This window comes from Rhodnius prolixus, unplaced genomic scaffold (genome assembly GCF_049639745.1).
Source record: "Rhodnius prolixus isolate KJV_2025 unplaced genomic scaffold, Rpr scaffold_1, whole genome shotgun sequence".
Taxonomy (NCBI): Eukaryota; Metazoa; Arthropoda; class Insecta; order Hemiptera; family Reduviidae; genus Rhodnius; species Rhodnius prolixus.
In genome coordinates, this window is record NW_027411581.1 from 24,554,494 (window position 1) to 24,579,119 (window position 24,626).

General features: G+C 31.3%; 1 protein-coding gene and 1 long non-coding RNA gene across 4 annotated transcripts; one reads left to right on the forward strand and one right to left on the reverse strand.

Moving 5' to 3' along the window:
* Positions 1 to 575: 575 nt before the first annotated feature.
* LOC141447890 (uncharacterized) lies at positions 576 to 23,355 on the reverse strand. Of its 2 annotated transcripts, none has more exons than XM_074115805.1 (7): positions 23,182 to 23,355; positions 22,916 to 23,020; positions 9,713 to 9,794; positions 9,529 to 9,611; positions 9,273 to 9,402; positions 6,819 to 6,942; positions 576 to 1,599 (listed from the first exon to the last, which is right to left on the reverse strand). In XM_074115805.1, exons 2-6 carry the CDS (start codon positions 22,997 to 22,999, stop codon positions 6,863 to 6,865), a joined length of 459 nt encoding a protein of 152 aa, XP_073971906.1. In that variant the 5' UTR covers positions 23,000 to 23,020; positions 23,182 to 23,355; the 3' UTR covers positions 576 to 1,599; positions 6,819 to 6,862. The 2 variants fall into 2 exon arrangements, with proteins under 2 accessions (XP_073971906.1, XP_073971899.1); XM_074115798.1 differs by having other exon boundaries at positions 576 to 3,237; positions 23,182 to 23,354.
* On the forward strand, positions 12,921 to 13,930 carry LOC141447922 (uncharacterized). Of its 2 annotated transcripts, none has more exons than XR_012454683.1 (2): positions 12,921 to 12,977; positions 13,675 to 13,930. It is a non-coding gene; the product is annotated as an uncharacterized lncRNA (long non-coding RNA). The 2 variants fall into 2 exon arrangements; XR_012454689.1 differs by lacking the exon at positions 12,921 to 12,977 and adding an exon at positions 13,413 to 13,544.
* Positions 23,356 to 24,626: the final 1,271 nt, after the last annotated feature.

Consider the following 24,626-nt stretch of genomic DNA (forward strand, 5'->3'; position numbering starts at 1 on the left):
AAGTAATCTTATTATACCATCTTCTAGAGGACGATTTGGGAAATGTTGAATATGATTGCCTGCACAAGGTTACTCATTATTAAACACCGCTGCACTAAGCGAAAATAAATGAATAAATAAAACATTGTAATGACGTTAAATACCAACAGTATTTAATTATTCCCTAACAGACAGAAATTATTTATTTTTAAAAGAGGAACATCCCCATTTCTCATAGTTATATCATTTTATAACAAAAATATATTTAACAGTTTAAAGAGGAGGGGGGAGATTATTACCAATTTAGTGTAATTTTATTTTTATTTATTATAATACATAATTTTTATTTGTTTATTTTTATTTTTTGCCAAGCTTTCGACCAAGAGTATCTAAAACAGGCGAACTGAAGACTCACCAATCTTTAATGTTCAAAGTGTAAAACAAATTATAATTTTTAATAACTATTAGCTTTGAATATGAACTAGTTCCTAAGTTGTAAGCTTGGCAAAAAATAAATAAATAAAAAATTATGACTGAAAATGAAATTAACTGTTTAGTTGTAATCAAATTGATAGGTAAGGATTGAATTAAAACTGTCATAAAAAAAATATTTTATTATAACTTTTAATCAAATGCAAAGAAATGAACAAAATATATATAAATTTGAAGAAATTTTGTACTTTAAATAATAAATACGCTCATTTTAATTAGTTAATCAAGCAATCATAAAGTATTCTTTGCCATTTTGCCACATTGAGTATAACAAAATGTAATAATAAAATTCTTCCATAAACAAATATTATATGGCAAGAATGATTTGAAATTAAGTTTACATATATGCATATATTTCTAAGAAAATATTTTAAAATGGTTAAAGAAACAGGCAGAGTTATTCGTAATTGAATTCCAAATGAATTCAGGATTCTTCCATTTTCTGAGTTTGGTCCTTAAAGTAAATTATTAAGAAAGTACTTTGCAATAAATAAATTAAAAAAGAATGATACAAAATAGGTTCAGATTCAGATTCACTAAAGAAAGATGTGATAATTGTCTTCAATAACAGAATCGCCACATTAGTCTGAAATGTGGGCATGTTAGTTTGCTGACATTGAGAAGGTACATCTCAGATTAGGTCAGTTTATTTATGATTTATTATTTTACACTTTATTATGAGCTGTTAATTTTACACTTAATTAATTAAAGAATGGGAAGTTAAAGGTAAACATATTTGATAGAATTTTGAGCAGTCCGATTATAATATCCGGAATGTCATAAAAAATTTGTTTGAAGTTAATATCTTTAATAAATAGGGTTAATAGGAATCTACTTTAGAATTAGTTAAAATATCATAGAAACGATAAAGCAATGGTGCCAAACTCATACATTACATGTAAAAAAAAAAATATTTATTTTTCAAAAGAAATGTTTAAAATATTTAAGGTGGCCAAAGAAAAACAGTGCAGAAATGTAGTCGATTTTATTCATGCTTGAATGCCTCAGATTCCTACCGGATTCAGATTTTCTTCCACTTGATGGTTGGCGCATTAAGTTTGTATAGAGAAGTTTGTAAGTCTCTTCAGTACTTGATGAACCAAACTTGGAAGATGAACAATTCCTGTCCTATCAGAATTAAAGAAGTTATAACGATATTATCTAATTTTGCAATAAACCTCTTATTCAGAAGAATAAACACAAATATAAGCATTGACCATATAGCAGTTTGTTAATTTTAGCAGAATATTATTTTTAACATAAATTCGTAAAATAGAACCATTCCAAAAAGATTTTAGAAATTTAATTTCGATAATATCTAAATATTGATTTTTTTATCAATATTAATCTAACACTAAGTTAGATTTAGAGAATGAAATATTTCAAAATTAATCTCAACTATAAATGATCAAATTTTTATAAAATTAAATGTCATGATATCGACATTACAATTATTTTGAAATAGGAAATCACCTGTAGAAGCACGGCTGATACCTATCCATGAAAATATAAAAGCATTTTAAATAAAAATAAATTATAGAAATTCAATTAAAAAAATATAGATTCAGCTTATTGCACTACAGCTTTATTAGGTCATATCTTGGCGATTTTTAAGAAAGGGCTTTGATTGTGTAATTTATTTGAAAATATATATATATATATATACATATATATATATGTATAATATTATGTATACACTTGTAATATTACAATATTTAATTTATTAATTTTATATTTATCTTGCTTTTATATTTTCGCCTACCCGCATCATCATGCTCCTAAATATCTTAAAATATAATTTAGATAGTTGTCATGTATTGTGTCTAAAAATATTCAATAGAAAAAAAATGTATGTATAAAAAGTTTTTCTTAGGAATATGCATTTTGTTTAAACACTTTTAATTATTGATTTTTTGTTTGTTTGAAAACCTTGGTAATTCCAAGTTGATTTAGCTTGCCCAAGAATAGTCATTGTAATTTTACTTACATTTTTAAATGAGACTAAAATTTGTCTAACTTAGAAATAGTTCGGAATTAAATTCTAAAATATTCAATTGTTATTAGGCTAGGATGTCAGACTTCTAAGCAAAATCCAAGCACTTTTTTATTATCATACAAATACATTACTGCTTAGAAAAAACTTAGTATTGGTGAAGTACGGGGTTACAGTTCTATGTTTGGGCAATGATAGGTAAAAGAATGAATCCCCTCCAAGGGTCTAAGAGTGGTCATTGTCCTCGTTTAAACTCGTCAGAGACACTGACCGAATTACGTTTCTTTAAAGTTCAGTCAATTAGTTGATTTGATTATAATACTCACAGTTATTTCTTGGCTTTTCAATTAATTTCTTATCTATAATTAATTTAGAAAAAAATTGGACCTAATTTTTATATTTAGTTAATAATTGAGATGACAAAATTAAAGATTGAAAACATCAATCTATAGATGATACAAATATTTTATTAAAGTTCAGTACGTTAATACAAATGAAAAATAAAGAAATATGGTAACAAGTGACGAGGATTTGAGATTATTTAAATATTTGACTATCATAAATAAATATTCAAATGAAATCATTTGTTAACAATTCTACAAATATACAAAAATTTATGTAATGTCAGTTGGGCATTATTTGTAGTTCATTTTATTTGTAACTTCTGTAGAATTTTTCTGATTTCCATTTACAATCTGAAGAAAATTGCAGCCGTTATGGATAAATACGTATGAAATTATAAGTGAAGTATTAATGCGTTTTGATGGAATAACCTGAAAAGAGAAATAATAAGAAATAATTTGAATAACTTTTATTACTTTACTAAGGGAGTTCAAGAGATATTTTGTAAAGTTAAAGCACAATATGCACATTTAGGTCAGTACAGCTTCTGCCCTAGGGAGATTCCTAGGGTTATTCTGATTCAGTTTTGCTGAATACAATAACTATCTAATTATTGGAAAATACTTCTGTAATACTTTTCTTACCCCACATAAGGTCCCTGTCGATTGTACAGTTTTGGTTTAAATTAGGGTAAACAACTTTATCATCGGGGCCCCATATTTAGAAGAAGATCGACATTTTTATTTCTTTGTGATTTTCTCAAGAACGACTGCTTTGTATATAAACATTTTCTTCTTTATCTGTGTATATATTCCTACTCACTGAACAAATATTCATACTAAGTACTTTTTTTACTTTAAATATCAGGCATTAAATTCTGAGTTTGATTTTCACAAATGGCCAGAGAAAATTTTCCCCTCTTTCATTTGTAATCTTTCAAATGTACGAATCAGAACCAGATCTTTTAGCCTACGTAAAAAAGATACATAGGTTACGTTAGTTAGCCAGTGGGAGGAAGGACCTGTCAAAGAGTTTTCAAAGGACATCCAGGTGTTAATCGTCATGAGACGATCACACTGTGGTTATTACTTTATCAGCCCCGTAGGTAAGGTGCTCTTGCTTAAATGCACACACCTCAGAAGCTGAGAAGAAAGAATTTAAGAAAGCTCATGATAAATTATTCGTCATTTGATACCTGCACTAAATAATTATTTGTTTAATAGTGCAACAAACAAAAATTACGAAGAAGTAAAACATACATACATACATACATATATATATATATATATATACTGTATGAGGGTTTCATGCAAGTGGTTTTATATATATATATATATATATATGTATGTTTTACATACATACATATATATATATATATATACACATAATTTTACCACTCATTAGCATATGCATGCGCTAGTACGGCGACGAGCCAGCTGTTATTGCAGATAAATCAGTCAGCCTAATACAATCGACGTTAGTTAAATGATCACAAGGATTGGAGAGTTAGCTGCAGGTTTTTCCTCTCCTTTTTTCCCTGCATTCCAATTCTACTCACCTAACTTTTCTCTTTCTTCACTAGTTAAGAAGGTTAAAATATATAACACATTTACACTTCTGTATTTATTTTATGTATATATTTATAGTAATAAATATTTATTCAATTCAAAAGGATTGGAGAGTTTGTATTGGGTTGAGGTTAGTTAGTTTGGCTGTCTCTTATTATTTGAGAAGTCCATATATCCATATAGGAGCTAGTAAGGTACATTGTATATTTTTCTTTTTTTTTTGTCCATTAGAGTCAATTTAGAGCGTACGTCAAGCAGTCTTTTCTGCATTTTTAGTCGAGTATGAGGGTTTCATGCAAGTGGTTTGTGCAGATAAAGCCCGAGGTATTTAAATTGATTCGCAATGGACACGGGAATGTTGAAATGACAGTGAGGGAGAGATTTTCGATTTAGCGTGAACACTAGGAACTTTTGCTCGTTAACCTTGATCCTCTATTGGCGAAACCAGGTTTTAAGGATTTGGAAGTGATATTTTTATTGTAGGTTATGGAAGGCCTGTGTTTGGATGGCGTCATCATCGTTACAGGTGAAGGAAATTTATTAGGTTGGGTAGAAATATCAGCCGTATAAACGTTGTACAGTAAAAGAGCAAGTATGCCTCCTTGAGGTACGCCTGAATAGAAAGGATAGATAGGAGAGAAAGAGGATTTGTGGAATACATAGAAGTAACGTTCGGATAAGTAGGATTTGAGAATAAGTTAACAGGTAAAACAAACAATGCCCTTGAGCTCATACATTAAATATTGGTGCCTTGCCCGGTTAAAAGCTTGCGAAATGTTCCAGAATATTCTAGGACAGTAATGTTTCATTTAAAGGAAGGAAATGATGGCATTTACAACACGATTTTGAATAGTCGAGAGACAGCTCCGAAAGCCGAATTGATGATTGGAGAATTTATTCTCAAGCAGGATTTCAGTTTGAACTAAAGTAAATTAATTCGTGCTGTTTTTGGAAATGGTTCAGGCCTTTACGGACCTGACACATAGGCTCTCTCCTGAAAGAAAATTTAAGAATTCAGGTCGGTGACTAACCGGCAGACATCTTTTAAACTTGTAAATTATAACAAACAAACGTTGTCTTTCAAGAACATTAATTGTAAGTTAACGAGGTTCTTGGCAACTTTTTAAACTTTATTAATAAAGACCATTATTTCAAATTTTCCTTTCTTTCTTTTGGTTAGAAGGTTTCGTTATATAACCAAGACTTTTTCCCACAACTCCCAACCTATAAATCCTTATTCCACATTAAATTATTAACAAACTTTGAATTTTAAAAAAGTAAAAAGTGGTTTCACTAATGTTAGGTAAGGAATGTGACAAAATGTTTTTCTCGTGTAAATTAGTATACACATTTTTTTCTATAATATATCAAATAAATTAACAGAAATGAGGGGCGTTCATTAACGCATTCCCTGACCCACTTCTACAGGACGATGAAACTGCACATGTTAAATGATCTAAGTCTCTATAAGTTACGTGCCAGTTCGCAACTCAGAATTGATAACAGTCTTTATTGAACAGGAGCTGAAGTGGCGTGAAATTTGATGATGGATTCAGTAGTATACAGAGTAATCAACTTCCTTTATCATCAAGTTCCTTGAAAGGAGCACATCAAAGGTGATGTGAGATGAAAGAGGTTTATGGTGATGATTCCCCATCATTTAATTAGACAAGAACTGTCATCGTCAATTCAAATGCGGAAAGACTTAGACGCAAACAGCTCCAATTCTAGGCTTACATTTTTTTGGAACTAGCAAGGAGTATTATTGATGGATTTCCTAGCAAAGCGTACCATGATCACTGGGGCATACTACGCTTCACTGCTGGGGAAATTGCGGGAGGCCATCAAAAACAAGAGGCGCGGCATGCTCACCAAAGGTGTCCAAATTACATGTAGCCCAAATGGAAGCATGCTTCTGTGGCTTTAAAAACGCATCCTCCCATATTCACCAGATCTCGCAATATCAGACTTCCTCCTGTTTCCAACAGTGAAGTTATTTTGAAGGGCAAGCATCTACCAGATGAAAAAACTCTGATTTCCAGAGCCAAAAAGTGTCTTTTTGAGCAACCTGTGGACTTTTGCGAGCGAGTTGTTTACAGTTGCTTAAAGATAGGAAAGAAGTGTCCCTAGGTGGCACCTAGAGAAGGACTAATAACTGTGCCAAGTTTTATTGCTCTTAGTCCACAGGAAGTGGGTCACGGGAAATCTTTAATGACGACTCGCATACTCGTATACATATATCAACTCATAAATCAATAGACATTCCAGCAAATTGATGTGACCAAATTATTTCGATGTGTTAGTTGTTTTATATCTGGACTCAAGATCAGAGATAATAATTCTTTTTAGATACGGCGCATATCTACATCTTCTTCAGAGTATTGTACACAAAAAACTGAATTGTTTCTGAAACTCTCTCCAAAAAAAACAAAACAAACACTTACTTAGTAAAGAGATCTCCGACCTTCTGATAGAAAAGTTTATGTCCTTAGTAAGATGTGGTTGCAGGATTACTTGCCGCTCCACGATAGTAACTCAGTACTACAAGAAGGGCGTAAATGAGAAGACCTAAAAGTGATAAAATATAGTTAGAAATTTGCAACCGATTTTCACATATTTAATTTACTTAAAAGCTAATTGAAATCTTTAATATTAGTTTTATAGTGCACTTAGGTGTATGTTTATCAGAGTATTTCTGTCGAAGATTTTTGGAAAGTAACCAGTTTCTCTGGAAACTATGATAATCTTGTAAACATCTACATGTTGCTAAATGTTGTTCCCATTAAAATGACACAAATTATCTCCCAAAAAAAGGTAGTGACATTTTTTTCCTCTGAATTTTTATTAATTTTTTAAATAATGGCATAATTAATCAAATCTTATACTAACACCGTTTGTATAAGTAGCATTTCAGGAAAAGTATACTATCCTAGGCACACAATTCTGTTTTCGTTTAATCAAAGTTTTAATCAAACAACGGCATTTTGCTTCCCAATAACAGTTTTTGTAATAACCATTTTCTTAAGAAACAAAAAAAAGTAATAAACCAATAATACCATTTCTAACACTCGTAAAACAGCTGCAAGACTAAATTCAACTCTAAACCTGCAAAGCTAATATGCATTGTGGTACTGGGTTCATTCCTGGTCTTAGGCCTTGGATTTTATCTTAGGATTCAAGAATCCTAAGTTTAACAATTTACGGTCACGAAACCTATATATTCATTTTATTTAATGGTGAATAAAAGAAATTAACAGTAAAGTATGTTAGCTAGTCGCCTCCGTCCACGACACCTAATTGGTAGTTGGACGTTAAGCCCCGCCTGAAATTCAGCTCAAATATTCCGGTTACCTGTGAGTGTATATTTCCACTTCTATCAAAATTATCGAACTAGATTCAATGTACAAAAATTAGCGTTGGTTCGAAATAAGTTTATCCTACTTTTTCTTAATTTTTTATTGAATTCAGAATGTAGCTCATCGTGTTGCAACAACTTTTTCAGTTGGAGATTACTGGTTCACTGAAACAAGTTGTCTTCATAGTGTAGTGGATCAAAGACAGTTCCAACAGAATGTAAGCTCCGGGCGAAGTATTATTAAAATCCCAAATGATCATTATGAAGATAGTTGATTGTGGAGAAAGTTTCAAATACTGGCATGAAAAGTAAGATGTTGATTCAGTAAAAAGCATTCTTATAACAAAGAATAAAAGGTAATATCCGCTTCAGGCTACTTTCAAATTAGGAACGGGCCCTTTCTTATTGAAGCCATACTTAGCTGCATTCTTTTTTATATTTTTGAAGATTCATTATGTAAGCAACAAAGAAATTGTTTGGGCCTATTTGACGATGCAGATGGTTTTTCAATCTACAAGAAAGGGTATTTTTTTTTACCAAAGCAGCTTTGTGATGGGCAGCGAGAAACTTTATGGTGTTGCTTCCCACCATGTAGGTGCAAAAAAAAAAAAAAATACAGCAGTTTGTGAATTCTATTATAGCTATAAAAAATTTGAATGTTACCTAAATCCCCTTCAGCTACTAATGTTCAATATACTGAAGCCATGATAAAAGTTAAATCTTTCTACACTAAATTAATTTTAATTTTGGACAGCTAAATTCCGACATTCAAACCGATAGTAGATTGACACAGTCAACTATATATCACCGCACTTCTCGTCACTAACAAAATCTGAAACAACGCCACCAATCTAATTTCTTAACAATATTAGAATTTTGTTTAATAAAAGTTCTGTTAATTAGTGTTAAGTAAAGTAATCGCCTATTTTTCCAGGCGGGGCTTAACGTCCAACCACCGATTAGGTGTCGTGGACGGAGGCGACTAGCAAACATACTTTACTGTAAATTTCTTTCATTAACCATTAAATAAAATCCAAGGCCTAAAGACCGGGAATCGAATCCAGTACCACAATGCATGTTAGCTTTGCAGGTCTCGCCTCTTAACCACCGCTCGGCTACCGTGGCGCCTTTTAATTGGAGTAGGTCTTTTGATTAAATTTCATCGTAAAACCACCACTTTTACAAAAGACCATCTCACCAGGATTCTAATATGCACAAATAATAACAAATAACTTCGGAGAATTAATAAAGAGTCCTATTATTTTCTTCACTTGAAGTAAAAACTAATTGCTTTCCTTACGCAAACCACTTAGTGTAAATTAATATCTCCATATTTTCAAGAGAAGAAGCTGTTCCTCTTTCACAATAAATACAACAAAATACGAAACAGATAATTTAACATTTCAAACGACAAACACTTTATTTTCGTAAACCTAATTTTATCTATAGATAACTTAAAATATGAAACTAATAACTTTCCATAATACATGTAAACTTGAATAACAGGAAAGTAAGGAGTCTAGAAAAATGGAAAAATACTTACAGATAGATATAATATTAGAGACGATGCCGGCAATATTGAATGTTAAGATGATTAATATCAGAAGAATAATCATCAGGATTAAAATCACAGTCTGTACAATCAACCATACTTTCACAAAGCTTTTTCTTTTCTGGAAAGAGACAAAAAAAAAAACTGTTGTAAGGACATAAGTTTTTTACTAGTGCAGAATTAAAATTAATGTGCAAAAACATTTCTAAAGAGCATCATTAATGGTTAAAATGATAATATGAATTACCTTGTAAACACCCACTAATAGTAAAACTGCTATAATGAACATAAATATGTCAATTACCAGTGCAAATATAATTGTACCATTGTCTGAAAATGAAAACGGTCACATTGAATTTTCATGTTCCTTATTTAATAAAGATTTGAGATCAATAAAATAAAATAAAAGTTTTTTTTAAATGTTTACGTACCAGAATAATATCCTGCGTTTTCACTTCTGGTAGCATGTAGAAGTGCAATTACATTCAGGGTGAACCAGATACCGTATATTATCTAGACAGAAAGGAATACATTAGTACATGTACCATCGAAGTAAGTTATTATAACTTGTTCCCTAAAAAAATAAAAAAACTTGTTCACAGTACTTACTTCCTCTGCTATCTAAATGTAACGGATCTAATTGAAATAAAAAAGAGTTGCAAGTAAATGACAAATGATTCTTTCAAGCACTGAAAGACGAGTTAGTTTCATAATAGTTGCCTTTAAAAGCAGCAGGAGAAGAACTTAAAACAATTAAAAAACAATTAATTGGGAAATGCAGAGGGATAAGTATAAAAAAAAAAAATCAATTATGTTTGTAATAATTCAGTACGTTCTTTAAGATCTACTTCTGGCACTAAATTTATTTAAGGAATTTAACAACTAATTTATTGTAATCATTTTTGTATTGCAGCTAATGAGGTTTATAAAAAACACTGTGCAGACAAAAAAAATTTTTTAACTATCTTGATATCATATTATGTAAAACTAACAATTCAAGTGAATTTGGAAAATTAATTTAAAATTTATAAGAGAATTTTACATTTCATATCCGCCGCTACATTTCACCACTCACAAAAAATTCAAAAAAAATTTTTAAAAATAAGCTAATCTAACATCCTGTACATTATTTTATTTCGAATAAAAAGATTTCTGTTCTGGATATAAAGTATCTCACATAAATCGAGAACATTCTTTGAAATTTAAAGCTGTCTTTGGATGCCCTAATTTCCCATTAACTGACACTCTTCAAATCGTTTTCAATAATGGAAAAGATTCATTTAACTTTGGTGTAATCCAATTCTTAAAGAGAGAAATCTGGGTAAACTTGATAATTGTTGGGCATTAGGCTAAAAAAACAACATTTCTAAATTATTTACGAGGAGAGGGCTATAAAACTGTGGGGAAGAATAATACTCTGATGATAAGGCTAACTTCGGTAAGTATCCTAATAAAGAGATGTTCACCTAATAAAGAGATCGAAGGGAAATGCTAACATTCCGTCTGGTTCCATAGTAGTATCCAAACCTTAAAATTAACTTTGAATTTCCAGCTATCTCTCGCTTTTTGAGTTAGAGGGTCGCAAACATACATGACATACTTCATACTGAGGAAATACAACAAACAAACCAATTTTTTTGGGGGGCAATTATTGATTGCACGATAATTTTGTGGGAATCGAATATTTCCGTTGAAAAAAAGAACTCGAAAATTTGGCAATTTCGCATTAAAACTGTAGAAAACTGGTTTTATAAGTAAGCGAATGAAAAAAAACACTGCATTGCCAATCCGGAGTCAATTTGACTCCAAAAAAAAAAGTAGGAATGGTCTCTGTTTCCCCACATCTCATAGCTATCCCGAAATGCTCTTAGATATGCTATCCCCACTCTCTCACCATTTGATAGTCACGAGTTGAAGTCCATGGAATTCTTAGTTTCTTTTTGTAGATTAGTTTACTTTAATCATAAGAACAACTTTGACTCCAGATTGGCATTACACGTAAATATATCGGAGTCATTTCGACTCCTGATTGGTAATATAAGTAGATTTTCTGTTATTATCTTGACTCCAGATTATTGTCTAAATGCTCATTTGATAAATTTACATAATTTTCATAGAAAGTAACAAGGCCCAAAAAAAATCTTCTTTCTAGAATTAATTTTCAAAAATTTGCAGCAAATTAGGTAATGTCCGATCCGTGTCAATAGCGCACAGTAATTGTAATTATAAAAATTAAAAAGTCCCTGATCCAGAAGTAGTCAATCAGGATTTTAGAAAATGCTGAAATTACTGCGATCTTAGGATGCGATCTTAATTAACTTAGGTTGAAGTTAATTCCTTCTGCGTGAAATGTTAAAGCCGATTTGTGGACAAAATTTGTTTTTTCGTTCTTAATTCCTATTCTTTCCCATCCTTTAATACAAATTTTATTACTAAAAATTGAAATCAATATAAAAAAAAAAGATAAAAATAAATTATGGAGTCAATATGACTCCACATTGACAATAACTGACTAAGTTCGAGCATTGGCAATGTAATGGGTTCAGATGACTTGAAGAGGAGGTTTATGATGCGGGAATTAGTTACGAGATTTTAATGAGTTGATATTCGGAATACGAATTACGAGTTTACGAAAATAAATAAATATATATATTTTAACAATAATTTAGACGTTTGTAAAGATATACTACAATAATTTAAAATGATTTAAATTGTAACTAGAATGCACAACTATAAAGACGTTAAATAGATATATGTTTAAATACTCAGGGACGCGCTCGCGGTGTAACTCGCTGGTAGAATCTTGATGTTACGCTGGTAAAATACTGAAGAACAATCATCGACTGATCCCCCACTTCCTGTAGAGAGACCATATATAGCCATCACCACACATTGACAAGTCTTGTAATTACGGGTCACACTCAAACATCTCTTGCCGTGTGTTGACCCTAGTCTTGAATAGGCCGGGTGACAGGCGTTGGAAGTTATCAAAGGGCTGTAGCCAGGTATTCGGTCTTTTGAGTGTTTGTAGCCAGGTGGTCACTGTATACTGACCGTATAATGGCCCTTTTGAAAGCGGTGTGTCTTTGGTGGGCGGTCCCTTTTTGCCCGTGCACTGACCGCGGCACTTGACCTAAGTACTAGCGTCTGACTGGCACCACTAGTTATAATTTTTATAATTAAAAATTATATATTTTTTCTTCTGTTATCACATCACATCAATGCAGTGTTAAATGCAAAACGAAACGTCCTTTGGATTACACAATGATTGTTACCTCTTTTAAAAAAATGACAGCTGCAAAAATAAAAGGATATAAATTACAGTAATATTTTGCATATGGAGTGAGCACTACGCTTTGCTTAATGGCCTGAAATTTAAATCTGTTAGTGCCATCTATACTTCATTTAGACGTTTACTTTTGTATCTTTATGTAAATATCTCAAATAACTTTTTTTCCTTCAACCTTGGTTAAATTATATGTGCTTTGGTAGAGGTTATCAGGAGGCGAAATAAAAATAATATAATAATAATAAACAACCCGGTTAGTGGGTTATCAAATGTATGTATTTTAAGAAATAGATTGATAGTGAAGACTAAGCCGACTGTAAAGAGGGGGTTTGTCTTCACTCAGATCAATTAATGTGTCTAAAAGAACACCATGCAATTTTTTTCGCTTAAAATTTCAACTTAACGCGGTAAGAAAAAGTAGTGTTTGATTACACCTATATTTTTGCATTTCCTTCCATTATTTGGTCACAAAATATCTGCTTTCTAGGCGAGATTATTTTAGCAAAAATAGAGGAATAAATAAATTACTTTTTGAAGTAATACTTATTTATTTTCATTAGTAATATTCCCATTATTATTAAGACAAGTTGACAAATAAGTTCAGAAAACTAAATATTTTTAGAGTTTGAGAGAAGCGACACCAACGATGACGATTTGGCACTAATCCAAAATTGCCACTTACGTAATACTTGAAATAAAAAAGATTAAAATTAAATATACAAATGTGTTTCAACATTAATGTTCTCCATATAAACTCAATAAAAAGAAAAAATGGGTAAGAAATTATTACGGTCTAAAAATAGCATTAAATAACATGTTGTCATTGTATTACTCATCAACAAGTGGCCGAGTCTCTGGGCAAACCTACGTTCGTTCTGCAATTCCGAAACCGTAATTGTTGAAGTTACCGTTAACTGGTTGGAGCTGTGAAATCTAAGCTAATAGCATTGCCTTTTTCTAAGGAATAAGTAGTGGTACAAATGGTGCTGTTAATATTCAAAGCGGCTATCCTATATTATTGTTTTATTTGATTTGTTATTGGTACTATTTTTGGTGTTATTAATACTGTATAATTGTATTTTTTTTTTTTATTTGGTGTACAAGACGGACCAGTGCGGAGCGTAGACGTGGCGGTTACCCAGCTATGGTTGAGGACGCTACAGCAAAGAAGACAAGTGCGAAGCCGTAGAATTTGTATTCTTTACCATTTACTGATATCTAAAATATGTTATATGGATCGATTTTAAATAAATGATGAGCACGCTATACAAGCAATGCACCACACTCACACACACTTAAGAAGAGTGCGTGGTTCAAAGGGGAAAATTAAGATTAAAAAAAAAAAAAAAAAACTAAAAAAGGTTGACAGCAAGTAGATTGTGAGCCTACATGCACAAGATGGGCTCGCAATGATGTGTATTCCCTTTTGTGTCCAATGTCTGGAGAATGAAGACTCATTATGATGACGTTAACCGTTAAGTATTTATTATAAAGTTAATTTTTTAACTCCACTTCTGGACGCCTCCAGTGCTACTTTTGGCATAAAAATATTACATTCACTAAGAACTTGATAGTAATTAAGATTTTTCTCAGTTTCATAATAATTTCTTAGTTTTGTTTGACATATTTTCATGTTAACGTATTTTTTTGTTTTTGTTTTGTTTTATGTAATCATTTATAATTTTTGTTCAAATTAAAAATTGTATTTATTTAACGAAATACCTGAATGTTTGACCCAAATAAAAAGACCTGAAATAAGACCCAAAGGGGGCGCAGTGGCGTAGGCCTTGAGGCCGCCCTAGTCTAATCTAATCTAATCTACACAAAATAAGATAAATAAATAATAAATTAATAAAAATGTCTTAGTTTATTAGGGCTGAAAAAAGAATACATTTTCTTTAATGATCCACGTTTCGGACATCTCTGGTATTTTTCTTCAGGAACTTTAAATGAAGTTTTAAAATTATAATTGATTTGTGGTAAAAATAGTTTTCATCAATTAACTTATTACCTAATTTAAAACATTATTTGCAATTCCTGAAGAAGGATACCAGAAGTGTCTGAAACAGTGGACATTAAGAAAATTTAATATTCTTAAGGCCCTTGGCCAATTATAATATTTCACTTTGCATTAATTTATTTGTTTAGTTTTGCTTATTCGCGATTTTCTTTCCATTCCTACTGAAACCATTATTGTAAGGTGGCTAACTTTGACCTAAACCTTGAAGTCGTTGTTTTGGTTTTACAGTGCTTATACACAATTGTAATTAGCACATTGGGGCAAAGTTTCTGAGACATCCTGAAGATGGAAGAGGATATTCACCTCTTAAATAATGGGACGGAAACATACTCCTTCCTTATTGCGATTGCCTTATTAGTAACTAAATGAATTTAAAATTTGAACTCTCAACAGCACAATTTTTTTACATTCTGAGGGGGATCCCAAAAGATTGTAGTTACAGAGAAAACTCAAAAACTGCACGAAATTGCATTTTCCCTTGAGAGGACAAATGAAAAAGATCTAATTGCTACTCATACAGGCAAGTGAAATCTAAAGACAACTATTTTTATTCTGGTTGTTTTGATAAAAAAATTGATTTTCTGATTAGAAGTAGCAAAAGTAAAAAGCTACTGATAAAATGTTTAGCAATTACAATTTTGATAACAGCGAAGTGAAATGTTTGTTCAATTTAAAAAAAAAAAGAAAAGAAAGGGAAAAAAAAGTAGAACCAGGAAAAATATTAAAATTTCAACCTCCTCCACAATTAAACAAAGAGGTAACAATGATATGTTTGAACAGTTATGGTGACGTACTGCACAATTGTTTGACACCTGTAAAAACAATTCCTCCAAAAACGATACAAAAATAAAATAAACAATAATACAATACAATAATACTGATTTTTATTTGTCTTAAAACTGAAATCCAAATAATTTAGGTAATACAAAAACTTAAAAAAAGTTTATGAACAAAGTATTTTAAAGGGAAACCAACCCAATCACTCTCACTGATGTGCCTTTAATAGAATTTTCTTAAAAAAGTATTCTAGACACAACATTAGTAACTATGTTAACGCATTTAAAACAGTCAAAACTAAGGCGATGCACTTAGCGAAGAAGTACAAGCGATATCATTATATTCTTGATTGGTGACAAATTAATAATAGATGAAATTAAGTACCATAATATCCAGGGCCGGATTGAGATGAAAAGAGGCCCTAGGCTATTCCACTTATGAGGCCCTCATACAATCGTACAGTCCCATTGAGCTGAACGCGTTGATCTTAACCAATACATTTTTATGATTGTTTATTAGTCTTTTTTTTCTTTTTTTTTTTTGCCTATTTTTGGCACTGGCTTTCGCCATACAGCCAGCATCGTCCAGGTGCTTATCACTAGAATATCACTCACTCTACATTAATACTTATAAATACATTCGCTTCACACATTCATCCCTCTACTAGATCTATTTACATAAACCTTACAACTAATGGATGGATCAGTACTCTATATTCCTGCCATCCATATACAATAGCTTAACCGAGATTAAAATCACGTAATCATTCACTTCCATTCATTCTAATCGGCTATAACTTTTAAATACATTCATATTTCTTTGCTAGCTCTGCTACAGATTTAAGCACATAAATTTTGGTGGAGAATATCATGTCTTCGTAGCGAAATGGTGCATCTAAATACCTGTATAAATCGTCAAACATTCGTTTCCTTTCTACTACATAACGTGGACATATCATTATTACTATATGTTTGAAATCTTCCACCTCAATGCAATCTACGCAAAGAGGAGAGGACCGGTGAAGATATGATCCACACACCGCGTGGTTCGCTCTCAGCCTGCTTATTGTAGTAACAACCCATTTATTAGTGACAGTTCCCTTAAAGCATGGTTGTCTAGGTAACTGATCTACCATAGTTTTATAGAATCTCCCTTCATTACCATTACTGTAATCTGTCTGCCATTTTTGTTGTGCTACTTTTGCAATTGTACACTTGATATCGGTGTGTGGTAATTTATAATTAGCCATTTCCCCACTATTGGTGGCTTCCTTTGCAAGTTTATCAACAATTTCATTTTCTTTTATACCACAATGACCCCTTACCCACAAAATATTAATGCAGACCCCCTTCTCTTTAAAAATGGCTATAATTTCTACAATCTCTGCGATAATATGATTCATTCCTGCAGCATGGTTGGGTATACGTTACACAACGCATCTGGCTGTCACTAAGAATGGTATATTTTTTCTCCGACAACGAATAAATCTATTTTAAAGCCGTTAAAATAGCAATTTTAGAATAGTGTAATTTTAATTTTGCTAACAATTTGAATGTAGGCCCCTCTTGATCTTGAGGCCCTAGGCTGAAGCCTAGTTAGCCTATAGGAAAATCCGGCCCTGATGATATCTGACCGTAAACTGGCTCAAACGTATTAAATATGTATGCTCCAGAGAATTACACTTAAATATTTGTTGTAATCAGCGAAGAGATGAAATCCTTATCATCTATAAGAATTACACTTATCTTATTCGTTCGCCACAAAGTACCGTTTTTTTTTTGTTTTTTTTTTCCAGGTTTAAGGCTGGCTAGAATGCAGTTAGATTCTCTAAAGAATAATCGTTATAAAGCAAAATGTTTCGAGACGGTATACCTACTAGCCTAGATAGTATTTAGCCTATTCGGTTAACTCTAAAAGACCTGAAAGACGCTTTCAGTGTACAAATTTTGTCAACATATAGGAGTTCTTCTCGAGCACAATAGGAGAAAAATCCCAGTATCTAGGCTGTACTGTTACATGTCTAAGGCGGTTTATGAAGTATCGAGCCCATCTACAGAATTCACTATAGGAAATAGCTGACCTTTTACGCCATTATTAACATATACCTTATCAACGGTCCACAGCCTTTTATTTGAGCGACAGCTTCCATACATTGGAATATCCACGCGAATCAGTCATTTAAAACTACAGTGGAGTCTCGGTTATCCGTCACCCTTTTATCCGTCTATTCCAATTAACCGTCACTCTCCTCAGTATTTAAAAATTAAAAAAAAACAAAAAATTATTTTAAAAAGAAAACTATTCATTAATTTTAATACACAATAGAATGAATTGAATAATGAAAGATACCTAACCTTCAAGGCTTAAGCCTATAAACGTATAAAATATGTATACCAGTTAATACAAAGTTTTATACACGTTAAACAAAAGAATCTGGAAATTTTCCTGTTTTTTTCCATTATCCGTCTATTCGACTATCCGTCACGTGTCCGGTCCCGGTCATGACGGATAACCGAGACTCCACTGTTTATTATATTAACCAACTATGAATAATTTAAACTTTTATTATTTTTTAGATTTAAGCTAAGATGTACTGGGTTCAATATCCGGTCTAGGTCTTGGATTTTATTTAATCGTTAATAAAAGAAATTTACAGTAAAGTATGTTTGCTAGTCGCCTCCGTCCACGAGACCTAATTGGTAGTTGGACGTAAAGCCCGCCTGAAAAAAAAGGCAATGACTTTTTTTCAATGATTTAAGGCGCGTCAACATCTGAGGTTATTGGCGTCCTTAGTTTTTTTCAGTGCACTGTCGGCCTCCGTACAGTGTTCTCTCATTGCAGTTATATTGCAAAGGGACAATGAGCTGTAAGAAGCTTCTAGAAAGAGAAAATCTAAGAGTTAGCAGCTGGATTCGAACCCGGAACCTTCGCGCATTACTTTACTATTCTATAGATTTTTGTTAGGCTTATTTGTTTTAGTTTTATGTTAGTTGTAAATCGAGAATTCCTGGTAAAATGGAAATCTAAATGAGAATAAGATTTTCTTTTTGGAAAGTTATGATGGAAATACGAATCGAGTGTGAACACCCGCGCGACATTCCATTACTAATATTCTCAAAGTTCTAACTCACAAATTTTGTATCAATTCCAAAAGTTTGAGTCATATATCGTACAATTCTTATCACTTTAAAAGTAATTAACCCACTCCCTCTCTCAGAAGTAACCTTAATCACATTTTGAAGAACAATATTTCAGTAAAATGAATAAACTTATGTGTTTAATATTGTTAAATCATTAAACATCCTTTAATTCAAAAGCAAGGAGCTATTTGCGATAAAATCATAAAATACTGAATAATTCTTCAATGTGGCAATTCCGGACTTCCGATTCACTTCAAAATTAGCATTTCAGTCCTATATTTGATTCTCACTGAGTCCCATTGTAATACATATATACAGGGTGACCAGAGTTATATGCTCCACCCACTTTTTTTTTAACGATGGGAAATTTCGGAAAAATAAAAAACATGTATTTAATCATTTTTAGTCTAGTTTATTTTTAGTGATTGACCCATTTTTTAAACTCTTGTATCTCGAGATACAGCATCCAACTTTTGTTTTTCAAATTGAACGTTATATTTTTTGTTGCATATTTTTGTAGTATTTGAGCTCCTAAAAACAACAAAAAAACATTTTTTTAAATCGGTTAGGTTTTTCAAAAGTTATGGTATTTTAAAATATGAAAAACAAATTTCAGTTTACTGTCAAAATTACGTTAGTTTTTTTAAATAATCTGTTCAAAATGGGCACAACCAACGGATAGGCAAGCCAAAACTCTGGACTCCCACTCTTTGCTTGTAGCAGCACTTATGGAGGCGAAGTCAAGATCTAGGCAGGCTAGAGTTATTCGACGTTCAGGTTGTTTTTCTTCAAACGTTTGGTGTAGAGTTATAGGAAATCAACTAATCAGGCCATACTTCTACAGAGAAAACCTAACTGGTGAAAGGTACCTAACTTTTTTTAAGAGACATTTTGCCAGTTCTGCTTGAAGATGTTCATCTACAACGTCGGCTAGATATGTATTTTCAACAAGATGGTTGCCCGGCACATAATGCTAGAGTGGCTCGAGGTTACCTGGACAGAAATTTCCATGAAAAGTGCTTAGGGACTCATTGTCCCATCCAATGGCCACCTCGATCTCCGGACTTAACCCAAATGGACCATTTTTTGGGGGGATACCTAAAAAAATAAAGTGTAAAGTATCCTTAATCCCGTGGCTTCAGTCGATGATCTAAAACGTCAAATAACTCTAGCCTGCCTAGATCTTGACTTCGCCACCATAAGTGCTGCTAAAAGCAAAGCTTGGGAGTCCAGAGTTTTGGCTTGCCTATCCGTTGGTTGTGCCCAGTTTAAATAGATTCTTTTTTTAAAAAAAACGTAATTTTGACAGTAAACTGAAATTTGTTTTTCATATTTTAAATTACCATAACTTTTGAAAAACCTATCCGATTTCAAAAAAAAAAATTTTGTTGTTTTTAGGAGCTTAAATACTACAAAAATATGCAACAAAAAATATAACGTTCCATTTGAAAAACAAAAGTTGGATGCTGTATCTCGAGATACATGGGCTTAAAAAATGGGTCAATCACTGAAAATAAACTAGACTAAAAATGATTAAATACGTATTTTTTATTTTTTCGAAATTTCCCGCCGTTAAAAAAAAAAAAGTGGGTGGAGCATATAACTCTGGGCACCCTGTATATACAGGGTGTCCCAAGCTATATGGATAACGACTTTTTCTCGGAAACTAAGATAGCTAGAAAAAAACTAAAAAATACGTGTCCCCTTAGTTTTTTGTTAGGAATCCAAATTTACTTGGTATTTTTTTTTCGGTGCTTCCAGAAGCGAAATATAGGCACCAACTTCATTTTTTCAAATGGGGAGGTGTGGTTTTTATTTCAGAAATAGATTCCTCTATTTTTTTGAAGAAAATTTTACTTGAACTGTTCTTTTCTGTGAGCGATATTTTAGAAGTTATGAATGAAAACATGATTCTTATAAGAAATGTCAAAATGATAATGTTATAACGGTTTTTTGATTGAATAAGAAGAAAAGTACTATTTTATTATAAATTTTACTCCTCATTAATAAATCAAAGAGATCATTCATAACTTTTTTCTTTCTTTTCTTATTTCTGCTTACCTTAAAGCATTTCTAAATCTAGGTGTATCAGAATCAAGCCGGGATGGCATCTGTAGATGATCTAAAGCAGAGAATAATAGATGCCAGTAACTCGGTTAAAGCCGAATCTATTTTTTTGGCAGTAAGGGGCAATTGGCAGGAAAGTGCATGTTTATGCACCTCTAATGGTGGAAGCCATTTCGAGCATGATCTGTAATATTAATGAGGAGTAAAATTTATAATAAAATAGTACTTTTCTTCTTATTCAATCAAAAAACCGTTATAATATTATCATTTTGACATTTCTTATAAGAATCATGTTTTCATTCATAACTTCTAAAATATCGCTCACAGAAAAAAACCGTTCAAGTAAATTTTTCTTTAAAAAAAATAAAGGAATCTATTTCTGAAATAAAAACCGCACCTTCCCATTTGAAAAAATGAAGTTGGTGCCTGTATCTCGCTTCTGGAAGCACCGAACAAAATTTACAAAGTAAATTTGGATTTCTATCAAAAAACTAAGGGAACACGTATTTTTTAGTTTTTTTCTAGCTATCTTAGTTTCCGAGAAAAAGTCGTTATCCATATAGCCTGGGACACCCTGTATATATATATATTTTAAATAAATGTTCTAGATCTACGGCAATTAGTACACCAATTTTAGAGAAAATCGCTGGAATAATTTGTAAAAACCGTATTTTACGGTCTCAGTAGACCGCAAAACGGATATAACTAGTGAAAACTAAAAAAATCAAAAATCTACTCGATTGAATATCTACTCTTAGTACAGTAAGAGAAAGTAAAAAATATGGCTGTAAAATTTGACTAGCGACGATAAACTCTAGAAGGCACATCAAATTATTCGAAAAGGTGTCTTACACATACAAATTTAAGGTTCACTAAAGTTTTTTATTCTAATTCTAAAACAAAACTTTACCGATTCTTCTATGTGCAAGGCCGAAATTTGTTTACCATACTGGTAGAGACTAACTTCACCACATTCCCAAATTTCTAAAATGTTTAGCCTTAAATTAGCTTATCAAAAAATTATTATTAAAAAAAAAAAATCCAAAAACTGAGAATACGATTTTACAAATTGTCCCTCTTATTTTGTCAATCAGTTTTGTCAATAACTTTATTAACATAAATTAAGATGGCACCTAATCAAAATATCATATTTAAACTTTCTATTTTTTATTTATTTATTGAGTTTTGTGACCACTGATTAACATCTGAGCACTAACTTTTAGGAATTAAGAACGTATTTCCGGAGAAACATTCTAAAATCTGCATGAAAAAAACAATTTCTAATTTTACTCTGTGATTAGAAGAGATTATTTAAAATTAATACAAATTATTAGAAATGATTTATTGCTGACTATAAGTTTGCCAAATTTTCGGGAAATATCTACTTCGCGATTACTACAAAAATAATATATCGAACTTTATGATATTTAATTAAATTTTAAGAATAAGAGATTCAACTCAGCATAAATTATTAAAAAAATATAAATAATTACATTAAAATAAACAATTCTAGAAGTTTATCTAAAGCTCAACACGAAGTGTGAACGAACAGTTGCAAGAAAATAGTAGGCTTGGTCTTGCCCTACTTTCAGATTTATATTTAATAATGACGTACTCTAACAATCCTTTCTATAAAAGTGTGAAACGCATATTCAATCACTGTATCTCCGGCAGAGCATCCCATTCATGCCTCGAGCTGACTAAATTATATTGTGATTGTCTATTGTACGTTATTTTTGTCAGAAGCTTTAATTTATCTTTTTCATTATTGCTAAAATCTGTACTGTATATATGTATTATATATAATACAATATATATATATATAATACAATATATATATATATATATAATATAGTAATTTTTGAAGGACATTTTGATAAAGTAAGTTATGTTTAAGTTTATAATATTGTTGAAGTCGAACAAACCGTGAAGTAATAAGAAGACACCGTGTCAAGGTTACCAGATAAAGTACACACAGACCGATGTGTAAAAAATTATTTTTAACCACAATTTACATTTCCTAAAATGTGATTTGTTTTTAAGTATTGAATTGGTAATATTCAGAACGGTTTAGAATTTAATATAAACTCGGTCATTTTTATTTTTATTTCTTACAAAAAAGGTCTTCTTTTTTTTTCATTAAAACTAATGAATTTCAAAACAGAACATTATTCAGACACTCCTTTAAGCATTCACGAACTATGACTTAATGCGTGAGGCAATTCTAATTAAAAATGTAAACTTTTCTCTTGTTTAAAAAAATAAAATAAATATATGCGAGTTTAAAAAAGTAGAAAACATTGTTTTTTCAATTTGCGAATTATATTAAATCAATACTTACTGCTTCCAAAAATCCTATAATTTTAGTTCCAGTTTCCAAATCGAAAAACCAACAACAATTGTTGACTGTTGGAATTCTCTCCATTTTTGATAATTATTTTAAATACTGCAAAAAATTTAAAAAAAAAATTGATCAATGCTCTACTAGAATTTTACAGATATAGCAATAACTTTGTTAAAGTTAGTACATCAACACACATTGTATATCTGTCTGTGTAAATAGTAGGAGCTCCAACGAGTGCTCCAACAAAGAAAGAAATTACTTACTTGGATAAATCTAGAATGAAGATCTTGGTTTAATTTAAGAAATTAGTAATTGAAATGAACTTTTTTAAACAATTAATTCATGTAAATAAAGGTGTAAAAACAACAGGTGATAAGCGTCGTAACTTATCGAATTTAAGAATGTTATTTAGCTCTAAAAACCCCCACCTTTGTGGGCGCTCCCACTACAAAACAATCCCCACTGTGGCTTCCCTACGTGGGATTGCACGTGCATAGCGTGGTGTGGTCAGGATAATAATTTGTATAAACTTTGTAATGTTATTATAAGAGTGTGCTTGGTAACCTTTTAATTTTTTTCATTTTATAACTTAAACTTTATCACTCTTTCACAAATAAAGAAGAAAAGTAAAAAAAATTATTCTCTTGCGGGCCACTTCCAGTTAAGAGATCTTTGCAAAGATGAAGTCGAGTTCGATGGTGGTGTGGAAGAGGTCTGCAATTTTTCGTTTTTAAGGTAGTTTTTTTCACACACATCATGTGTACACACATTCACCACCTCAAACCATTTTTCTATTAACTACTTCTTTAGACTCAAGGGATCTCAAAATGTGTATTCCTAGTGTAAACACTAAATCAAAAATAGGTATTATTCACAAATTTCTACAGCGCTATGATAGTCAAGCGATTATAGGCGCTGATCCAAAGCCAAGATGCATTATGGTACTAGGTTTTATTTCTGGCCTTGACCTTGTAATCATTAAGTAATGTATTCATGAAATGTAATATAATGTAAGAATTTATAATCAGATATGTTAACAATCTATCTCCGCCCCAGACACCTGATCGGTATTAGAAGTAAAGCACGCTTAAGAAGGCATTAATTTATCTTTTACTTTTAAATTACCATTACAATTATTAGATAAAAGAAAGTGAAAATGGAAATATTTCTGATCAAGAAATCTGATCTTAAATAAGGTCGAATTAAATCAAAAATTAAAATTCATTTATAGCTTAATGAAAAATTAAGTCGACTGGACTTCTAAGAGCATTTCGTAAATTACTTATTAATAACAAACAAGAATTCTAATGAGTGCTTGCAGGAATTCCAATATAATATTGCAGCCATCCTTGCTTCTTTGCAAAAGTATACTTAAAATATACTCTGACAAGTTTGAGATAATAGAACCTTATTAATAAGGCCCTTAATAATTTTTTTTTATATTACTTAAAAACAAAAAAATCATAACTTCATTTTATGTGTATTAATAAATAAAATAAATTAGATATATTAAATATTTTTTAAAGTATATATGGAATAAATATGACTGTACATACAATTATAATAATTGCTCTGATAATCCTGTTGTTAAGTTGTGAGGTTCATCATTTCTACTGGCACAATTGACATTTATCTAAGGCTCCAACTAATAGAGAAACCCAGGCAAACGGTGCCCATTACTTTATGTATATGATCCCATGATCTTAAT

Bases quoted from the DNA above. Each gene is read 5' to 3' on its own strand.
- LOC141447890 (XM_074115805.1), bottom strand. From the start codon at position 22,999: ATGGAGAGAATTCCAACAGTCAACAATTGTTGTTGGTTTTTCGATTTG. The intron at 9,612-9,712 runs GTACGTAAACAT...TTTCATTTTCAG, and splicing joins AAACGCAGGATATTATTCTG to ACAATGGTACAATTATATTT. The intron at 6,943-9,272 runs GTAAGTATTTTT...TATCACTTTTAG, and splicing joins CTCTAATATTATATCTATCT to GTCTTCTCATTTACGCCCTT.